The following is a 20,304-nucleotide window of genomic DNA, read 5'->3' as shown; positions in this document are numbered from 1 at the left end:
AACGCTGCATCCTTAGCAGAAGTGACTCATCACACTGGCCGTAGCAGCCTCTGAAACAGAAAGTCCCTCCAGTTGCTGCTTGTTCTAATGCGCCTTGCCACTTCCAAAGATGGAATCCAGACCCTCAGCATTTTCTTGCCTAAATTGGCTGCTTGTGTTCAGTCGTGGCTCACGTGCACGGTCAGAGCCTTGGCCCCTGTGGCCTGCATTCGTTAGGGATGCGGTGCCTGGCGACGGCTGAGCAGGGCCAAGAAAAGCACCAACCTTCCCTGAGCTCAGAGTCTGACTGAACCGTGGGGTTGTTTTCCAGGCCTGCAGAGAGGATGAAAAATCTCTCTTGTGCCGACATCCTAGAGGCACCTGCGGTGAGAGGACGCAAGCTGGTCGCCACCCTCAGTAGAGCCGCGGAGGGCGCAGGGGTCCTACCCGGTGAGGGGAGGGGTTTTAATCGGAGCTCTGGGATGGCTTTGCAACAGCATTTTCATTTCTCCCCGTCTTCCCCTTCCTCCTCCGCTTCAATTTCCTGTATGTGGAATGACTCCAGAGGGATACGGTTTCTGCATCCCCCGTCCCACCGGGCCCTCTGCAGACGGATAGGCGAAGTAGATCCAGTGGGGGGAAGAGGCGGCCAGCGCCAGCCGACGTGCGGGGAGGCGGCTTAAGTTTGTGAGGAGTTGCTTAGCACCTGTGAGAGGACTCGTATCTTCGAGAGCTTCACTGGCCGACCTTTCAGCCTTCTTTAATTCCTCCGAAGAGAAGCTCTCCCACCCTTCCCTCCTCCTGGGTGCTCACGTCCACCACAGACCTGTCAGGGATTCCAGGGCCCTGGATGTTGTGTGGCGCCTGCGGATGAGGGGCCGGCCCGACAGCCGCCTCTGCCCGAGAAGCACGTTTCTGGGCTGCGCCGAAGTGAGGCGCTTCGGGTAGATTTTGCTTCGTTCACTCTGACTTCCTTCTCGGTTTGATGCTGGAGGCGTTTGTGCCTTGGTTTCTGTGATCCTCCTGGCCTGTGACTTTTAACCCCTCTTGCCTTCATTGTTCCCTCTTCTTAGACTGACGTGAACCTTGGGAAACAAGATGGACTCCTGTTCTGGATGCTTCTGCTGATGTTCTCATCGCCTGTGACTTTGGAAGCCAGGCAGCTTTTCTTGCGTGACAGACATGCCATTGGCTCCTTTACCTGCACATTCTTAGCACTCCAAAAAGAGCCTCTAGATTGGGGAGGTTTCTCTGAGAAAATGGCTCTCTGTATACTCAGAAGGGAATTATTTTTAATGTACGTCAACTCCTGTAGGAAACGGACGCTTAAATAGTTACCCAATAGCTATTGGAGCGAGGCTCCCTGGGCTGTCCCACTGAACAGCAGTCGCCTGAGCACTGGCCGTGCTCGCTCAGAGGACGGCCGCGGCCGCGTTCCAGGCCAGCTGGGGTCCTGCGCGCGTGGGCCTGTCTGCAGCCCCAGCTCCTGCTGCCAGGACGGCGGGCACCAGCTGTGTCATCTGCTCTTTCCCGCAGCTCCCTCAGAAAAGTGCTGTCATCGCTTTCAACTTGACAAAGCAAAAGGAATGTAGAATTCAGTCTTTTTCTTTATACTTTTATCAGCAAAGCCTTTATTCCTTTATCCTAACAGGATCCACAAAGGCTCTAAGGCAGCCCCGAGACACAGCATGTATTGGTTCCCCGTTGGTTACTGAAACAAAACCTTCGGGCATTTCAGTTGGGGTACAGCCCTATGGCCATCCTGCCATAAGTAGAAGCTTAAACTGGAAAAGTACAGCTGGGCTGGAGGGGAGCTATTGTTGGCTTTGCTTACAGGGACTTTTGATATGATCCTTGACTCTCACAGCCATCTCAACAGTAACCTTCTTCTCACCCACATGGAGAATGAATTGAAAGAAGGTGTTAATGGTTTACATGTTTGAGCAATAGAAGGGATACAGTGAGTGAGTTTTCCCCATTCACATGTCTATTTTTTGGGTTTTGTGGTTTTCTGTACCATGTGAAACTGTAGGTTGGCCTGGAGGTTGAAAGTCTCATGGATTTTTGGACCAAGCCCCTAAGCCACTGTCAGGGTTTGTCCTTGCTCTCACCTGGGGGAAGGAGAATTCTGCATCCATAAAGCACAGGTGCTGAGCTCAAAGGGCCCTGAAATGGCCTCCCAGTCCAGCCACTTACAAGCCACGTGACCTTGGGCAAGTTACCTGACATCTCTCAGCCTTGGCTTCCTCATCTGTAAAAGGGGGTAAAAGCAGTTACTTTATTGGTAGGATTAAATGAGATAATGGGTATAAAGCCCTTGGCTTTAATAGGAGTTCAGTAAATGATAGCTTTTTATTATTTATTTTTTGTTGCATAACATACCTTATGGGATGTTAGTCCCCCACCAGGGATCAGACTCATGCCCCCTGCTTGGATCTGCAGAGCCTTGACCACTGGACCACCGGGGAAGTCCCCAGTGATATCTTCTTAATAAATGTTAGAACAACCCCAGAAGCCTCTGTCCTGTACCCGGGGCACTTGGCTCCTTTGTGGCTTCTTTTGTCTCTCACATGTTGACCAAGAAGAACTGTCGAGGTTCCGTGGTAGGTGTTCAGTAAATGCTAAATGAGCGAGAGGGCCTGGTGCTCTCTTGCCTGTTGCCATAGACCAGCACTTCACACCATGAGTTTTATGTTAGGAGGTGTCCTGCCGGGGTCCATCCTCAGTGGATCCAGGGTAATTCGAAGTGGGGATGGCGTGGCGAGAGAGATATATAGATTTAGAGAGAGATAAGGAAAGAGTTTGCAGTTAAGAGAATAGAGGAGAGAAAGAGGCTGTATTCCTTGGTTTACATAGAAAGCCAATAAAGCCCCGAGATAAGCGACTTGAACAGTCTACATAGGGCCACAGGCGCCCACTTGAATAGCGGAGGGTGCCCCGCCTTGGGCTCCCTCTCGCTTGGGTCTTAGAAGCCCGGGCAAATAAGTAGATACGGCTAGCCTCTATGCCCCAGATGGGAATCAGCTAGAAAATAGAGTAAGAAAGAAAAGAAGACACGGGGGAACCAGTCTTTCCAGGAACTGGCCCATCCTTTATTGTCCAGAAAAACTTTTTATACTTTTGGTTGTACATAGAGATCAATGGATAATACAAAATTATGCAGTGTCAGCAGCCCTGACTCTTATCGAGACCAGGCTTTCTCTCTGCATACCTAGCTGTATACACAAGTCTTACGTGATTTACATCAATTCTGGCCAGGAGGCCTATTAGCATTTTATGGCCCTTATGGCTAAGGGTCCGTCAACCAGAAAACTTATTTGCCTTAAAAGTGTTGTTCTTACTAAAGTCTGGTGCCACTCTCAGAAAGCACTAATTAAGGTTACATTCTTATATAGCAAGGACACAACAATTTATAACAAGGAAAGAGGAGTACAGTGATTTATAACAAAGAGAAAGTTCACTAACTCAAAAGTCTAGTGTTGCTAACATCAAAACTACTATATTCCTTTTTCTATATCCCAATTACATTGATTAATATCCTCCAGGTGCCTAAAAGATAAAGAATATGGAGGCCTGGCAGCAGTCATTGACTCAACAGTGAAACCCATCACCAATATAATTTTTAGCTTTTTAGAAAAGGCTCTATATCTTTAAGATGTTTTAAGCTGCGTACCTCTCGTGGTTGAGGGGCTGTAAACAATCACAAGTTGTAAAAGTCTCTAACTGTCAGGCAAGTTAGAGAGCCATCAGAGGGGTTTGAGCTGAGACATTCCTTTTGTATGCAGGAGACTGTTAACTGGAGCTCTAAGTTAACTCTTTCCAGAGAAAGGTGGTCGGGTATAGCCCTCTGATATGTCAGTTCAGTTCAGTTCAGTTCAGTCGCTCAGTTGTGTCCAACTCTTTGCGACCCCATGAATCGCAGCACGCCAGGCCTCCCTGTCCATCACCATCTCCCTGAGTTCACTCAGACTCATGTCCATCGAGTCCGTGATGCCATCCAGCCATCTCATCCTCTGTTGTCCCCTTCTCCTCCTGCCCCCAACCCCTCCAGCATCACAGTCTTTTCCAATGAGTCAACCCTTTGCATGAGGTATCCAGAGTACTGGAGTTTCAGCTTTAGCGTCATTCCTTCCAAAGAAATCCCAGGGCTGATCTCCTTCAGAATGGACTGGTTGGATCTCCTTGCTGTCCAAGGGACTCTCAAGAGTCTTCTCCAACACCACAGTTCAAACGCATCAATTCTTTGGCGCTCAGCCTTCTTCACAGTCCAACTCTCACATCCACACATGACCACAGGAAAAACCATAGCCTTGACTAGACGGACCTTAGTCGGCAAAGTAATGTCTCTGCTTTTCAATATGCTATCTAGGTTGGTCATAACTTTTCTTCCAAGGAGTAAGCGTCTTTTAATTTCATGGCTGCAGTCACCATCTGCAGTGATTTGGGAGCCCCCCAAAATAAAGTCTGACACTGTTTCTACTGTTTCCCCACCTATTTCCCTTGAAGTGATGGGACTAGATGCCATGATCTTCGTTTTCTGAATGTTGAGCTTTAAGCTAACTTTTTCACTCTCCTCTTTCACTTTCATCAGGCTTTTTAGCTCCTCTTCACTTTCTGCCATAAGGGTGGTGTCATCTGCATATCTGAGGTTATTGATATTTCTCCCAGCAATCTTGATTCCAGCTTGTGCTTCTTCCAGTCCAGCGTTTCTCATGATGTACTCTGTATATAAGTTAAATAAGCAGGGTGACAATATACAGCCTTGATGTACTCCTTTTCCTATTTGGAACCAGTCTGTTGTTCCATGTCCAGTTCTAACTGTTGCTTCCTGACCTGCATACAGATTTCTCAAGAGGCAGGTCAGGTGGTCTGGTATTCCCAACTCTGTCAGAATTTTCCACAGTGTATTGTGATCCACACAGTCAAAGGCTTTGGCATAGTTGATAAAGCAGAAATAGATGTTTTTCTGGAACTCTCTTGCTTTTACCATGATCCAGCAGATGTTGGCAATTTGATCTCTGGTTCATCTGCCTTTTCTAAAAACAACTTGAACATCAGGGAGTTCACGGTTCATGTATTGCTGAAGTCTGGCTTGGAGAATTTTGAGCATTACTTTACTAGTATGTGAGATGAGTGCAATTGTGCGGTAGTTTGAGCATTCTTTGTCATTGCCTTTCTTTGGAATTGGAATGAAAACTGACCTTTTCCAGTCCTGTGGCCACTGCTGAGTTTTCCAAATTTGCTGGCATATTGGGTGCAGCACTTTCACAGCATCATCTTTCAGGATTTGAAACAGCTCAACTGGAATTCCATCACCTCCACTAGCTTTGTTCGTAGTGATGCTTTCTAAGGCCCACTTGACTTCACATTCCAAGATGTCTGGCTCTAGATTAGTGATCGCATCATCATGATTATCTGGGTCGTGAAGATCTTTTTTGTACAGTTCTTCTGTGTATTCTTGCCACCTCTTCTTAATATCGTCTGCTTCTGTTAGGTCCAGACCATTTCTGTCCTTTATCGAGCCCATCTTTGCATGAAATGTTCCCTTGGTATCTCTAATTTTCTTGAAGAGATTTCTAGTCTTTCCCATTCTGTTCTTTTCCTCTATTTCTTTGCATTGATCGTTGAAGATGGCTTTCTTATCTCTTCTTTCTATTCTTTGGAACTCTGCATTCAGATGCTTATATCTTTCCTTTTCTCCTTTGCTTTTTGCCTCTCTTCTTTTCACAGCTATTTGTAAGGCCTCCTCAGACAGCCATTTTGCTTTTTTGCCTTTCTTTTCCATGGGGATGGTCTTGATCCCTGTCTCCTGTACAGTGTCACAAACCTCAGTCCGTAGTTCATCGGGCACTCTATCTATCAGATCTAGTCCCTTAAATCTATTTCTCACTTCCACTGTATAATCATAAGGGATTTGATTTAGGTCATACCTAAATGGTCTAGCGGTTTTCCCTACTTTCTTCAATTTAAGTCTGAATTTGGCAATAAGGAGTTCATGATCTGAGCCACAGTCAGCTCCCGGTCTTGTTTTTGTTGACTGTATAGAGCTTCTCCATCTTTGGCTGCAAAGAATATAATCCATCTGATTTGGGTGTTGACCATCTGGTGATGTCCATGTGTAGAGTCCTCTCTTATGTTGTTGGAAGAGGGTGTTTGCTATGACCAGTGCATTTTCTTGGCAAAACTCTATTAGTCTTTGCCCTGCTTCATTCTGTATTCCAAGGCCAAATTTGCCTGTTACTCCAGGTGTTTCTTGACTTCCTACTTTTGCACAGTGGAAAGCACAGTGCAATAAAGCAGGCAGACTCTGGTTTTGAGGGTAGATGCTCAGGAGAATCTAGGGGTACTCCTGAGGCCTGATCTAAGCCTTTGCTTTTTGCCAGGCCCCCTTCCTCATGACCTTTGCCATGGGCGAGATTCCCCATGCTGGCTCCCAGCAGTGTCCTGAGAGATTCTTTGAGAAAACTAACCAGTTAGGTTGGCAGAGTGCTGTGGAGCTTGCAGTTGTCGATTCCCACCCTCTCTAGAGAAGTTTAATGCCCGTCACTGTTAGAGAAGCCTGCAAACAGCTGGGGAGAGAAGTCCCCCCTAGCTTTTTAAACTCGGCGTTTTCCAAGCGCTTTTGACTCTGTAGGCAATGATAGTAACTTCCGGAGGATGTGATGAGCTCACCTGTGCAGAGTGCTTAACATAGTGCTAGACAGAGTGAGCACCACGTAGGAGTTGCTGTAACCATGATCGTTAAGTGCTTTTTCATCCTTGGACTGTTACAAAGTATTGAGCCATTCCCTTATTCATGGGCATTTACTTCCAATGGCATGTTGTTACGGACAGTAGTGTGCAGGTATTTCCATGGGAGAGATTCCTGGGAGTAAAACAGCTGGGCCAAAGGATATGCACATTCAAACTTGTGATAGATCCTTCAGAGTTACCTTCCAGAACCCAGTCAGCTATTATCCATCAGTTCATTTGCCCAGTGAAGAGCTGAGAAGCTCTCTTCCCTTGCCAGACCCGCACTGGATCATCCTCGCCTCTTGTGAAATCAGAATGGAATGGAACACAGGGCAAGTCACCTTTTCTTCTGTCTTGCAGAGTCTGGCCACAGATAAGGGACCAAAATGACGGACTCCAAGTACTTCACCACGACTAAGAAAGGTACTGTCTGTTTCATCGTGGGGTCTTCTCCTTTTTCTCTGCCCTACATTTCTCCTTGCTCCCTGTAGCAGGTGGGGGTGAGGGTGGGTGGAGGCCTGGAAATGAGTGGCAAGAATCACACAGAGCATTTTTAACCTTGTGGATCCAGAAACTTGAAGTGCTGATGGTGTAAGGAGCTGACCACTTCCTTCAGAATTCCAGAAGGAAAAGGCATTAGCTCCAAGTATAGGAAAAAAAAAAGTCCTCTTTTGTTCCCCATGGCTTTGAGTTGTCTACAGTGAGGGGCTTTTTTCCGTGCCCTAGAGGACAGAAAGCGCACAGCCATGTCAGCAGTTCCTCAGTGAGCACTGTGCTTATCTGGGCCTCACTCACCCCTGGGCCCGTGTTTTACGTGCTTGAAGTCAGAGTTTATATCCTGTTTTTCGTCTGAGATTATCATAATCACTTCCCCACAGTTCTGAAGACTCAGTCTGTTGAGTTGCTGCATTGAAATTTGCTGAGCTAGACTTGTGTTGTTGGGTGTTGGAGTTGTTTCTGCTTTTCAGGAAGTGGAGTTTGCTGTAGTGGCTGACAAGTGTGCTTCAACCCTGTAAGCATCTTTCTGTCTGGCCCTTCCTTCCTCCTTCCTTCCGTCCAAGTGAGATTAGCACTCGCCTGCCGAACAGATGAGGACAGTCTGTCCTTGGGTCAGTGGAGCCAGGGCCTGCACATCAGGCCTTCATTTCTCCAGCCACTTTCCCCGAGTGTCTGCCGTGTGCAGTGAAGGAGACAAATGGAGTCTCTGGCCTGGCTTTGCTTGCTGTTGGGCAGAGAGGACAATTTATTAAGTAGTGTTCACTCTAAATGGCTGTGGGTGCTGTAATATTGGGGGGGGGGGGCTGTGTGGAGCTAGCCAGGTAAAGAGGTGGAGGGGAGGGGTGGGTGCTGGGCCCAGGGTCCATCTAGGGAAAGGGAAGCCTGGCCCAAGCTACTGAAGAGTGTGATAGAAGGAGAGGTGGAGAGGTTTACAGGGCCTGGTGAACCAGGCCAGAGATGGGGAACAGTGCTGAGCATATTGGGGTGTCAGTGTGGGGGTTTTGTGGGTTTCTTTTGAGGAGAAAGTCTAGGGAAATGTCTGGGACCAAACGACGTCAGTGATGGTTTTAGGCAAAAAGAGGTCTGGGTCAGATTCTAATCAAGGATCAAAGTAGGTGAGGCTTGGGGAGGCAGAACCACAACTCACATGGGAGATGGTGTTTCCTGAGTTGGGGAGGAAGGCAGGGTGCTGCTGGGGGTGGAGCAGGTGCCTGGTGTGGGACTGAGAAGATGGGCTTGGTGACTGACTGGATTCGGGCCCATGATAGGAAGGAGACGTTTCAGAAGCAGTCCGATTCCGGGTTCACTGTGCTGGCCTTCTTGGGGCCTCGGAGACCTGGGCCTCGGCCCATCAGTTGACTCCCAGCTGTACTGAAGCTGGCCAGTCATCTCAAACAAAGCAGGGCAGCAGGGCTCAGGGTGGGTCATGGGTCTGTTGGATCCCATGTCAGGGACATACAGTCCCCGGTCTCCTGGAGGAGAAGGACATATGCCTCCTCAGTGCTCCAGAGCCTTGGGTTTGAACTGTGAGCTCTGCGGATTCCTCCTGGCTCTGTCGAGCAGTTTCTTCAGTGTGGCCTTGCCCAGGCTGCGCTGCCTGATCATTCTCAATTAACCGGTTTACTGCCTTTCATCGCAGGTACTTTGCTGAACGCCATATTGTTCAGTCATTAAAAAAAAAAAAAAAACAATGGAAAAAATACCTGTTCTTTTTTTTTCCATGTAAATCCATCCAGAACTTCCTCTAGCACTTCCCCCGCTCCTGATAGTTTTTGCTTCACCCCAACCCCAGGCAACTTGAGAGAGTAGTTGGGGACGCTCCTACAAAAAAGGGAGCCCAGACAAAGAGGGTCACTTGGCAGTTAGTAATAATCACGGCCACCTTTCCCGCTGGCCACTGAGCAGCAGGCACTGAGCTGAGCGTTTCACCACGGTTACAGGAGAGACTGCAAGGCCCCAGGCGAGGTCGAGAGTGCAGACGAGGAAGTGCGTTCAGAGAAGCGGAGCGAATGTCCTGGGTTGGCCAGAGCACGCAGGCTCTGGAGCTGGCAAACCTGGTTTTGAATCTTGGCCTTCCTTCTCGTGGCTGTGTCCCTTGTCTGGTTCCTGAACCTCTTCTATTCTCCATTTGCTCATCTGCAAAATGGGGAAGTATGGCGCTATCGTGAGGGTGAGATAAGAAAAGGCATGGGAAGAAGTTACGGAGGCTCCTGGCTTAGAAGAAAGCTCAGGAAGGCAGGCTGCAGCTGTCTTGAGGGCAGGAGGCCTGTCTCACTCCGCCAGCAACCCTTACCCTGTCCCTGGGGCTGTCAGGGGCCTGCCTTCCTGCCTACAACAGGGCCCTGAACCAGCTTGCTTCCTCGTCTGCTTTTTTCTGATCCTAAAGGTCTTAAAAACAGTTTATCAAGCCCCGGAGGCCGAGGTGAATTCCCATTTTCAGATCTGAGCCACCACTTGTGGCTCAGGAAGTGAAACCCTGAGTGAGCTCTTTTAACTCAAGGCTCTAGGAAAACAGGAAAAGCCATGTGTGGGAATTGAGCAGGTCCTGCCCTCCCCCCTCAAACCTCGCGTCCCCAGGTTCCATCTGCGCCGGGTGCGGTGGCTGAGGAGAGCCCTGCCTCCCTCTGTGTGTTTTTTAGCTGTCTAGCTGAACAGGACCTGTCTGCACTGTTCTTGTATCCCCAGCTTCCATGGTTCCTCTCCCCTCAGTTGAGTGTGACCTCCAGGCTTCCATCCTCTGCTGCCTGCCCCACCGGGCCCAGAATCTAAAACTGCCCTCAGTGGGCAGCACAGAGTGTCTTCCCTGCCTTCTTTCTGTTCTTTTGGAGGTTGGGGACGGCATCGCCACCTGGCAGGTGGAGATGGATCACTCACACTGCCTCCTTTTTTAGGGGAGATCTTTGAGCTGAAGGCAGAGCTGAACAGTGACAAGAAGGAGAAGAAGAAGGAGGCGGTGAAGAAAGTGATCGCGTCCATGACCGTGGGCAAAGACGTCAGGTGTGCAGGGGCGGGCTGGCTGTGCCTGGGGGTGCTGAAAGAGGGAGGCTGTCGAGCCTGGGTCCAGTTCAGATCCCCCCTTTAAAGCATCCCTAGGGACCCATGTCTGCCCTCGTGTCTTTCCCTTCACAAACCTCCTTTCCAAACAGAAGGTTTTGTTTGCAGAGGGGTCACGTGCTCAGATGCTGACGGGGTCAGGCAGTCATGGAGCAAGTGAAATGGGCTGGGTTGAGGAGGCAGCGGCCAGCGAAGTGAACGTGGTGCGCCCCCGTCAGGAGCCCCAGAGGACATTGCTGCTGGGGAGATGACCCTAGCAGGGCCAGGTCTTTTAAAAAGAATGGGGAGTCTGGATTTTTCATTTTAAATCCCCCTGTTTTAGATTGCCAGATGAGGAGGTTCCCTGGCAGCCCCGTGGTTAAGACTCAGGGCTTTCACTGCCACGGGTCCGGGTTCCACCCGTGGCCGGGGACCTCAGATCCTGCACTAAAGAGAGAAACACGGTGTAGGGAAAGCCCACCACAGGGCAGGCTTGTTCAGGTCTGCCCTGCGGTGTGTGTCTGCTGGCAGAGCAGGTCACATGTAGACTTGTGGCCGCGCCTCTGTTCACGCATCTTCCCAGCCTGGAATGTCCCTTCCTGTTTTCCATTTACCCTGCCACCGCCCTCATCACGCCAGCCCACTGCCCCGAATATACAGCACTTGCTGTGTTCCCGTCACTAATTCTAAATTCTAGACGTTCTTCCTTTTGTTACTGGTTTTTTGGCCTCATTGCCTGGTTTCTGGGATCTTGGTTCCCTCACCAGGGATTGAACCCAGGGCCCTGGCAGTGAGAGCACAGAGTCCTGACTCCTGGACCTTGGTGGCGTTCGCTAGACTGCCCTCGCCTTACGTGCACTTGTGTCCCTTCGTGCCCTGCTCTCAGGTCCCCAGGGGCAGGGCGAGGCTTTATGACACTTAGCACTGGAGAGCATCTGAGAGTCGGAGAACACGCTCAGGTGTCTTCCTGGCAGTCCCTTGTATTCTGTAGGTAAGGGAGGTATTCCTGCCAAAGAAACCAGAAACAATGACTGCCCAGTGGTCACGTGGGCAGCCTGGGTAATGGTGGAAGCAGACTCACGTCCAGCCCTTCTGAAATCCAGACCCAGGGCGCTTTCCTCCATTTCCTCTCTGCTGTGCACTTGTGGTCTCCAGCCCGTGCCTGGTAGGCCTGGGTGCCAGCAGGGAGCGGCTCCCCATCTGAATCCCTCAGCAGGACCCCACTGCTCCAGGCTTCTCCGGGATTGCCCTGTCCCGTTGCCACACTCAGCAAGGGACCTCCTAACAGTGTCTCAGGAGAGACAGTTCTGCAGAAAAACCTGTGGGGGACAGAGCAGCAGAGGGATCCAGCGTCTGCGGAACCCGGGCTTCCTTCCGAGGCACATTCCTTCCAGGACCACATCTCTCCTTCGGTTAGAGCCCCTGCCTGCCACAGAGGGGGCACCTTTGTCCTCTGTCTCCGATGAGCCTCTGCTGAGGTGACAGCCCAGGAGAGCGAGGTGGGCTCTCAGCTCCCCCCTTCCCAGCCTGGCATCTTCCAGGGTGACGCATCAGTCCAGGCTCAGGAAACTCACTGTCCCCTCTTACATCTCTATTCCCATGTCTTTGCCCATAAAGTCACGAAAATTGAGAAGAGGAGGTGATAATTTCAGAGACAGAAAACCGACCACTAACTATATTTCACATCTCAAGGAGCCTGTGACCCCGGGACTGTGGGTACCATGTTGGGAAGGGTTCTGCCCAGTATATCAGCACTCATGAGCACAGGCTTAGCTGGCACCTTAGGCAGTTATTTGTCATTTGTGAGCCTCAGCTTTGTCTTCTGTACAATGGGGATAATCTACAGGCTTCTCAGGGCCCTTAAATGAGACCATATGAAAAGCCCTGAGCACCAAGCCTGGATTGTGGTGTGAGCCCTGTGTGTGTGGGCTGGTTCTTAGTGAGCGCCTTGTAGTGTCCATGGTCCAGCCCAGCCCTGCTCCCCTAAGCCCTCTGCAACCAGCAGCCTGATATAAGTGGTCACGTCAAGTATCAGGGAAGGAAAAATGATTGTTTTCATTTCTGTAGCACCTCCTTAGTGTCGAGGACTAGACGCCCTTAAGTATGTTGTCTCTCTCAGTTATAACAAGGGCCCTGCGAAATGGGGTTTGTTATTTCTCTTTCTTGCAAATGAGAAAATCAAAATGGGGTTACAGAAATTTTCCCAGCTTGATACAGCCAGCAAGAGGCAGAGCTGGCTTTGAACCAAGTCTGATGGACTCCAGAGCTCATATATGAGTCTTGTGCAAAGAACAGAGAACTTTTTGGCTTTTAAAATCGCCCTTTGGAATTCCATTTCTACCAACAGATGCCCAGGGTGACGGAGCTGGTGCCTGGCCTTTACTGGGAAGTCCTGTTAACATTTCTTGCCCACTTTGCGTGCCCCCTCCTCCCTAGCCCTGATCAGCTGCCCGAAGAGTCCTCCTCCTCTTTTCTTTGGGCTTCCCCACACTGATGTGGCTTTGACCTTCCAGTGCCCTCTTCCCCGACGTGGTGAACTGTATGCAGACGGACAACCTGGAGCTGAAGAAGCTGGTGTACCTGTACTTGATGAACTATGCCAAGAGTCAGCCCGACATGGCCATCATGGCCGTCAACACCTTTGTGAAGGTGTGGAGGAGCTGGGCGGGGCTGGGAGGGCTGCTCACCGCTCAGTCTCCCAGGGTGCGGCGCCGCTGCCCCGGGGAGAAACATGGAGGCTCCTTTCCACCCATCTGACTCCCCACCTGGGGGCTCTTCCTCCAGTGGAGGGCTCCCACTGTCTCCAGAAAATCAGATGCCTTAGAGCCTGCTAACTCATTCCTGTGAGGCTGCCCCAGGCTTGTGGGTCCCCATGGCCCTGTGTCGTTTGCAGGCTCAGAGTGCAGCATCTGTCTGAAGGCGTCTTGCTGCCCTTCTAGGCTTCGCGCCTTCCTGCATGTTCTGTCCTCCAAGTGGAGGATAAGCAGGGACTCACATTGTTAGCTCTGTGCACCTTTAAAACCTCCGCTCCCCAGCCCTGTTGACATCCACACGTGGGTGAATGGGGTTCTGTGTCCCAGTGCTGGGTGGATGCAGCTCAGATTATGGCTCTGCTCTGTGACCGGCTGAGCTCCTGACCCTCCTGAGAGCCTCAGTCCCCTCACCTGTGAAATGGGAACAGTATTGCCTGTCTGCTCCGAGTATCAGAGGGAGCTCTGCAAAGCCTGGCATCTGGCAGATGCGAGGCACCTCTGCGTGTGGGTGTGTTCGGTCACTTCAGTTGTGGCCAACTCTTTGTGACCCCGTAGACTGCAGCCTGCCCGCCGCCTCTGTCCATGGGGTTTCCCAGGCAAGAATACTCGAGTGGGTTGCTGCTTCCCTCTCCAGGGGATTTTCCTGACCCAGGGATTGAACTGGTATCTCTTGTGTCTCCTGCACTGTCAGGTGGATTCTTTATCTAAGCCGCCGGGGGAAGCCCCAGTGCCCACACACCCCCTTCGTTTCGGTGCTGTTGGCCACAGTTTGGGGGAGACCCCACAGCAGCCATCTGGTATTGCTCAACCTGCCCCTGCCCCTGGCCAATGGCCGCTTCCCCTCAGGACTGTGAGGACCCCAACCCCCTGATCCGGGCCCTGGCGGTACGGACCATGGGCTGCATCCGCGTTGACAAGATCACAGAGTACCTGTGTGAACCCCTCCGGAAGTGCCTGAAGGACGAGGACCCCTACGTGCGCAAGACGGCGGCCGTGTGCGTGGCCAAGCTCCACGACATCAACGCCCAGCTAGTGGAGGACCAGGGCTTCCTGGACACCCTCAAAGACCTCATCTCTGACTCTAACCCCATGGTGAGTCTCTGCCACCTGCTGTGCCACCTCTGCCACCCTCAGGGTCGCTTTGGGCCTCCATCAGGCAGCCCCGGTTCTGGGCAGGCAGAGCCCTGGCGGTGGGCTAGCTGCTTTCCTGCCCGCAGTGGTTTGGGCGCCATCTGTGGAGTGAGCTTCTCTGCGCAGCCTCTCTAAGGAGCTGTGTGGCCGCGGGCCAGCCGCCTGACCTTCCCGAGCCCTTTTCTTTCTCAGTAAGCCAGATCTAATTCTGCATGGCTGCCGGGAGTGTGGAAGGTGGTGTGCCTGGCATTAGCCCAGCACGCAGCGGCTGTGCCCTCCTCCCCCTTCCAGTCACCGTCGCCATCACTGTCCTCCCACCAAGACATCAGAGTGCTCTGACCGGGAGGGGCGCCCCCTTCCCCGCTTCTCGCAGGGCTGTAGAGGCTCACCCTGGAAGTAGCGTAGCCTGGTGTACTGGGCACTGGGCACGTCTGGGAGGGGAGCTGGCTCCTCATGGCAGCGACAGCAGCAGTTTGGAGAACAATGGGGACCATGTCTAAAATGAAACACATGACCTGCCCCCCCAGACATCTCGTTCTGTGTCCCTCTGAGATGCCCATTGCAGGTGGGCACCCGGGGCCACTACAGGGATGCCGTGGAGCGCTGCGTGGTCAGGGGAGAGTTGAAAACCGCATAGCACCCTGTGGGAACAGCTGCCCTCGTGGAGGAAAGGGTTGCAGGCCCGGAGCTTCTCCTGGACCCCGCCGTGCTCCAGGCCCAGCTGCACCCACCACCCTGAGGGGTTCCACAGGAAGCTTCTGGCTCTGAGAGGCACGATTGTCAAGCTCCCAACGAGCTGTTGTGGCTGGTAGAGGGTGACTGTGTGTTAGGTAGCTTTCTCTCGCCAGGAGCTCAGAGCCGATCTCTCTCGTTGTGGTTTTCTTTAATGGTGGGTACGCTTAGTTTCAGCTCACAGAGGAGTCAGTGGAGCGGGTGCCTGCAGTGGGCCTCAGTGCTCCAGACCCTGCCCTTCGGGTCATACCCCTTGCAGGGTGTTTGCGCTCTGTCCAGCCACCGTCATGAGCTGCCTGCTGCCCTGGCCTGTGGGCAGCGCCCCAGCCTCTGCCTCCTCCACCCTCCCAACAGGTGGTGGCGAACGCGGTGGCTGCCCTCTCGGAGATCGCCGAGTCTCACCCCAGCAGCAACCTGCTCGACCTGAACCCGCAGTCCATCAACAAGCTGCTCACAGCCCTGAACGAGTGCACCGAGTGGGGCCAGATCTTCATCCTGGACTGTCTGGCCAACTACACGCCCAAAGACGACCGGGAGGCCCAGAGGTGAGGGGACCCGGGGCTGGGAGGCCTCGCCAGGCCATATCCCCGGGGCGGGGGCTCCCAGAAGCTGGGCCACAGGCCTCCGGTGGGCCTCTCTCCAGGGCCTCGCCCCACAGACCGTCCTCAGACACAGAGCCAGGCTGGAAGTAGTGTTGCTTCAGGCAGGCAGCTTGCTGCCCACTGGGCACAGAATAGAACCCAGGGCCTGCTCAGGCCACTGACGAGACTTCAGTCACTGCAGGCTGAGGTGGGAGGTGGGTAGCGTGAGAGCCACCGTTCACTGACTCCCACTGGGAGCCTGGGATTCTGCTGGGTGCTTCCCCCGTGCAGGATCATTTTTAAAGCAGCTTCGTCATTGTCTGTGGTTCACAGGGAGGTGGAGGAGGTCACAGGTCTCCCAGCTCATGAGAGTCCCAGCTCCTGAGTCAGGTCCCCCTGACTCTTGGTGCTAACCAGCATGGTGCCCTTCCCACTTTGAGCGCCCTCACAGCAGATGGCAGGGAGTTGGCATTTCTCCAGTATTTGCTGACGGCCAGGCGCTGTGCTTAGTGCTGGACATGCATTGTCTCAGTTAGGCTCCCAGCAGCCATGTGCAGCTGGCATCGTCCTCTCCCATGTTTTAGATGAGGAAACTGAGGCTCTGAGTGATTTTGACCTACAGGAAAGAGGACTGGCATCTAGATCTCCCTCCTACAGAAGACGTGTTATCTTGATAACTAAAAACAGGGTGCTTCCTCCGTTTGTCTCTCCTATTCGCCCCCCTTGGAACGGACCGCAGCATCTGTGAGCGGGTCACCCCCAGGCTGTCCCACGCCAACTCTGCCGTGGTGCTGTCGGCCGTGAAGGTGCTGATGAAGTTCATGGAGATGCTGTCAAAGGACCTAGACTACTACGGCACGCTGCTCAAGAAGCTGGCGCCGCCCCTGGTCACACTGCTGTCGGCCGAGCCCGAGCTGCAGTACGTGGCCCTGCGAAACATCAACCTCATCGTGCAGAAAAGGTAGCGGTGCTGCTGCCTGCGGGCCCTGCGGGCCCCAGGGCTGGGAGGGGCGGCCTCTGCTGAGAAGGGGCTCCGAAGGGAGACCGACCTGCCGCCGGATAGGGCCTCTCAACAGCTTAAGCCAGGGATTCTTAGCCACTGGTATCTTTGTCTCACAGGGGACATTTGGCAGCGTCTGGAGACATTCTTGGTTGTCATCATGGGGCCTGCTGCTGCTGGCATCTAGGGGTGGAAGCGGGGAGGCTGCCCCACAGCCTATGGTGCACAGGAGCACCACCCCCCCCCGCCCCCCGCGCCACCCTCAGAACGCCAGCAGTGAGAGGCTGAGAAGCCTTGGCTTAGCCTAGGCAGGTAGAGGCTAGCGTGCACTTGTTAACCATGGACAGTGGCTGGTCCGAGTCCCCACAGCCCTCCTGAAGCAGGGTGTTGGGTGGTGTGTGTGCGTGCGTTCTTCCCGGGGAAGGAGTCCAAGCTCTGGAGGCTGGAGGACGACATGGACTCTACATCAGCCTCGGGGCTGCTCAGAGTGCAGAGCACCTGTTTCTCTCCACCCTGCAGGGGTGACCACAGCAATGAGCCGCTGCTCCCAAGGGAAGGCACTGGGGTGGCTGGGGCGAACAAGCCGTGAACCATCCTGGGAGGGGCCCAGCAGCTCCGTGCTGGGGGTGGGGCAGGGCAGGCTCTGCAGTTCAGCTTCCAGCCTCTCTGGTCAAACAGCTCCATCAGCAGCTAATTCACAGGCAGAACAAGCACCTCTCGTAAACATTCTCTCTCAGAAGGCTGCACAGGCTCCCTGTCCTTGTATCCTCAGTCTGGTTCTGAGCACGCGCCTTGGGTCCCAAGCGTCAGGGGAGTTGGGACGTTTGTAGAGGTTTGGGAGGTAAATTCAGGAAAGCTGTCTGAGTGTCTGAGCAGAGGACAAGACGAGAGTCGTCGTTGCAGTGTGGGGCGAGTGAGGTGTCGTGGCTCACGCAGCCTGATCAGCAGAAGGGGCTTCCTGTGCGGGATTTATTCAACAAGCCAGCCTCCCAAGGGGCTGAACCTGATGCGGAGGCACCACCAGGCCCAGGCCCCACGTGCGCTGGGCAGCTAGTGCCGAGTTCTGGTGGCGGAAACCACCTCTCCAGCCGTGCAGTGCAGGACCCCACCGCCCCCCTACCTCTCAGCACAACCGAGGCCCTGCTTCTCCAGGAGCCCTCCCGCCCCACTGCAGCCTGCCCAGCTCTCCCGCTGTGTCTTCTCCCCTCTTCACCGTTCTCTTCCTCCTCTCTGTTGTGGAAAGGCCGTGGGAGTGGGAGCCATGGAGGGATGGTGACTCCCATCTCGCTCCCGCCCCAATTAGCACTAGGGGTGTGACCCAGGACAGGCCGCTCCCCTTCAGGTTTCCTCAGCTGGGAAAAGGAGGCGGGAGGGGGGGGAGCCGGTTGAGGGAGGGGCACGGACACTTCTGACAGTGAGTGCCTTCTCTGAGGCAGGCATGCATCATGCCAGGTGCTTGGCATCTATCTCTCGTGTAGGTATCCAGGTCGGGGTCCGCAGGACCCACACACATGCATTCAGAGATTCACTAGAAGGACTCATAGGAGGTGGCATATCGGCCCCATAGCTGTGGTTTATCGGCCTGGTGGGGCTCTACAGCTGGACCGTAGGGAGAAGGCCAGGTGGCGTCTGGAGGAGTCCTCACGCTGACCTCCTGAGTTCCCTTCCCTGTCAGTCAAGGCACAGTCAACCCCCTGTGTCCTACTCGGGAAGAGTGGGAGCACTCTCGAGAGCCAGGTTCCCGGACGCCAGGCCTCTCTAGGACTAGCAGTGCAGCCCTGCGGTGGTGACGTTTCTGACAGAACGCATCCCATCTCATGAGTGAGAAGACGGGCCTGAGGTCACCAGATAGAACTGACCAAGCCCGTCGCCTGGTGCCTGTGACCTCCTGAATGTGAAGTGTTTCTTGCTTCCCTTCCTGGGATGTGGTTGGACACGCAGGAGCTGGTCAGAACCTTGGTCACAGGTCCCCTGCCCAGGAGCGTGTGGCCACGGGAGTCACTGCCTTCACGGATGTCAGGCCCCATGTCCGACCCCAGAGATGCCCCAGCAGATGTGAGAGGCCTCTGACCTGCTCTTTGCTTTTTGGGCGCCCTCGCCTACCCCCAGGCCTGAGGTCCTGAAGCACGAGATGAAGGTGTTCTTCGTGAAGTACAACGACCCCATCTACGTGAAGCTGGAGAAGCTGGACATCATGATCCGCCTGGCCTCCCAGGCCAACATCGCCCAGGTCGGCAGGGGGTGGTGTCTGGGCCCTGGGCTTCGTAGGCAAGCTCTCCACGAATGTTATTGGGTACTTTTGTGATTAAGGAGCCTGTTCTCTCTGTTGTCACTTATCATCCGCCCATCAGAGCGGATGCGTTAGCTAGATCACCCTAAACAAGGCTTGTCCAGCCCTGACAGGTCGTCCTTCCTGGTTTCCTCTCGGGGCACTTGAGAGCTCCCTCCCTCCCTCAGGACTCGCACCTTGAACGGGAGGCAGGATCCCATCGGGCTTGTGTCTGTGCGCACCCCCAGCCGAGGGGTGTTCCAGGAGGGCGCCCTGCCAGATCCCCCTAACTCCATCTCGTCTGTCTGGGCCCCAGGTGTTGGCGGAGCTGAAAGAGTATGCGACCGAGGTGGACGTGGACTTTGTACGGAAGGCTGTGCGAGCCATTGGCCGTTGTGCCATCAAGGTGGAGGTGAGCCTCTGAGACTGTCCTGGGTGGGAGGAAGGAGGAAGGGCAAGGAGTCCAAAACCGGGAGACCAGTCTGACTCAAACAGCATCTTTCAGCTGCTCACGACCCAGCAGGGCCTGAGGGTCACGGCTGGAGCCCTGCAGGCTCCTGTGGTACAGATTTGGCTCCTCATCTGTAATCTTCCTTGGGCCTCTGAGTTGCTACAGATGAAATCAGCCCGTCATCATCATGGGATCCGCTGCAGCGTTAGCGCAGATGGTGGGACAGCCCAAGCTGATGGTGGCCCCAGTAGACTTAGTTTTCACTTCATGGACTTTAGGGCAGGGGGCTCTGCCTGCTGAATGTTTTGGCACGTTTCACAATTCAACTGTCTGTGTGCCCTTTTTTCCATATTTTCAAGGGTCACTGAGACCCCTGTGTCCTGGCCCTTCATCCTTCATGTTCTCTGCCTCTGGAGATGTTCTTGGGCCACTGACCTGACTCTCCTTAAATGGGTCCCTGGATGCCAAGGGGTCCCTTGAGCCCAGCCTCTCAAGACATTTCCCCTTTGACGCCTCTGATGGCAGTGAGGAGTCGCTCCCACAGTCTGACACAGTATGTTGGAATTAGGGGGTGTGGGGAGGCCTGGCCCACGCTCTCCTCTCCCCACACAGCAATCCGCCGAGCGCTGCGTGAGCACGCTGCTCGACCTCATCCAGACCAAGGTCAACTACGTCGTTCAGGAGGCCATCGTGGTCATCAAGGACATCTTCCGCAAGTACCCCAACAAGTGCGTGGCCACTGCTCCTGCCTGTCAGGGGGCTGCAGTTCTGGGGCCAGGTGGGGCGGAGGAGCACGGGGAGCACTCCCTCTTCCTCTCTTCCCTGCTGCTCTGCGCCCCAGGCCTAAACAGGAACCATGGTGGAAAGGACAAAGCTCATATCCTCTTCCCCACCAGCCTCTTTGGCTCTTGTAAAGTAGCTGCCCGTGTCTCTGGGCGCCCTCAGCACTCACATGTCGCCGCACCCTGTTGTCCAGGTATGAGAGCGTGATCGCCACGCTGTGTGAGAACCTAGACTCCCTGGATGAGCCCGAGGCGCGAGCCGCCATGATCTGGATCGTGGGCGAGTATGCCGAGCGGATAGACAATGCGGACGAGCTGCTGGAGAGCTTCCTGGAGGGCTTCCACGATGAGAGCACCCAGGTG

General features: G+C 53.8%; 1 protein-coding gene across 9 annotated transcripts in view; it reads left to right on the top strand.

Annotated features, from left to right (window-relative positions):
- Positions 1-20,304, top strand: part of AP1B1 (adaptor related protein complex 1 subunit beta 1) — a 51,987-nt gene that overhangs the window by 14,800 nt on the left and 16,883 nt on the right. For 5 of the 9 annotated variants that reach the window (XM_069557212.1, XM_069557214.1, XM_069557210.1 and 2 more), the window contains exons 2-11: positions 7,072-7,134; positions 10,101-10,206; positions 12,756-12,891; positions 13,842-14,087; positions 15,213-15,403; positions 16,179-16,400; positions 18,549-18,669; positions 19,025-19,120; positions 19,772-19,887; positions 20,136-20,301. In XM_069557212.1, the coding sequence (XP_069413313.1) occupies positions 7,098-7,134; positions 10,101-10,206; positions 12,756-12,891; positions 13,842-14,087; positions 15,213-15,403; positions 16,179-16,400; positions 18,549-18,669; positions 19,025-19,120; positions 19,772-19,887; positions 20,136-20,301 (1,437 nt within the window). In that variant the 5' untranslated portion in view covers positions 7,072-7,097. Of the gene's footprint in view, positions 1-310; positions 430-7,071; positions 7,135-10,100; positions 10,207-12,755; positions 12,892-13,841; positions 14,088-15,212; positions 15,404-16,178; positions 16,401-18,548; positions 18,670-19,024; positions 19,121-19,771; positions 19,888-20,135; positions 20,302-20,304 lie in introns of all 9 variants that reach the window. The other 4 variants (XM_069557213.1, XM_069557215.1, XM_069557211.1 and 1 more) reach the window with 1 other exon arrangement.

Source organism: Ovis canadensis, chromosome 17, assembly GCF_042477335.2.
Source record: "Ovis canadensis isolate MfBH-ARS-UI-01 breed Bighorn chromosome 17, ARS-UI_OviCan_v2, whole genome shotgun sequence".
Classification (NCBI taxonomy): domain Eukaryota; kingdom Metazoa; phylum Chordata; class Mammalia; order Artiodactyla; family Bovidae; genus Ovis; species Ovis canadensis.
Note: the sequence above shows the minus strand (reverse complement) of the source record. Positions and strands in the feature narration are given on the sequence as shown.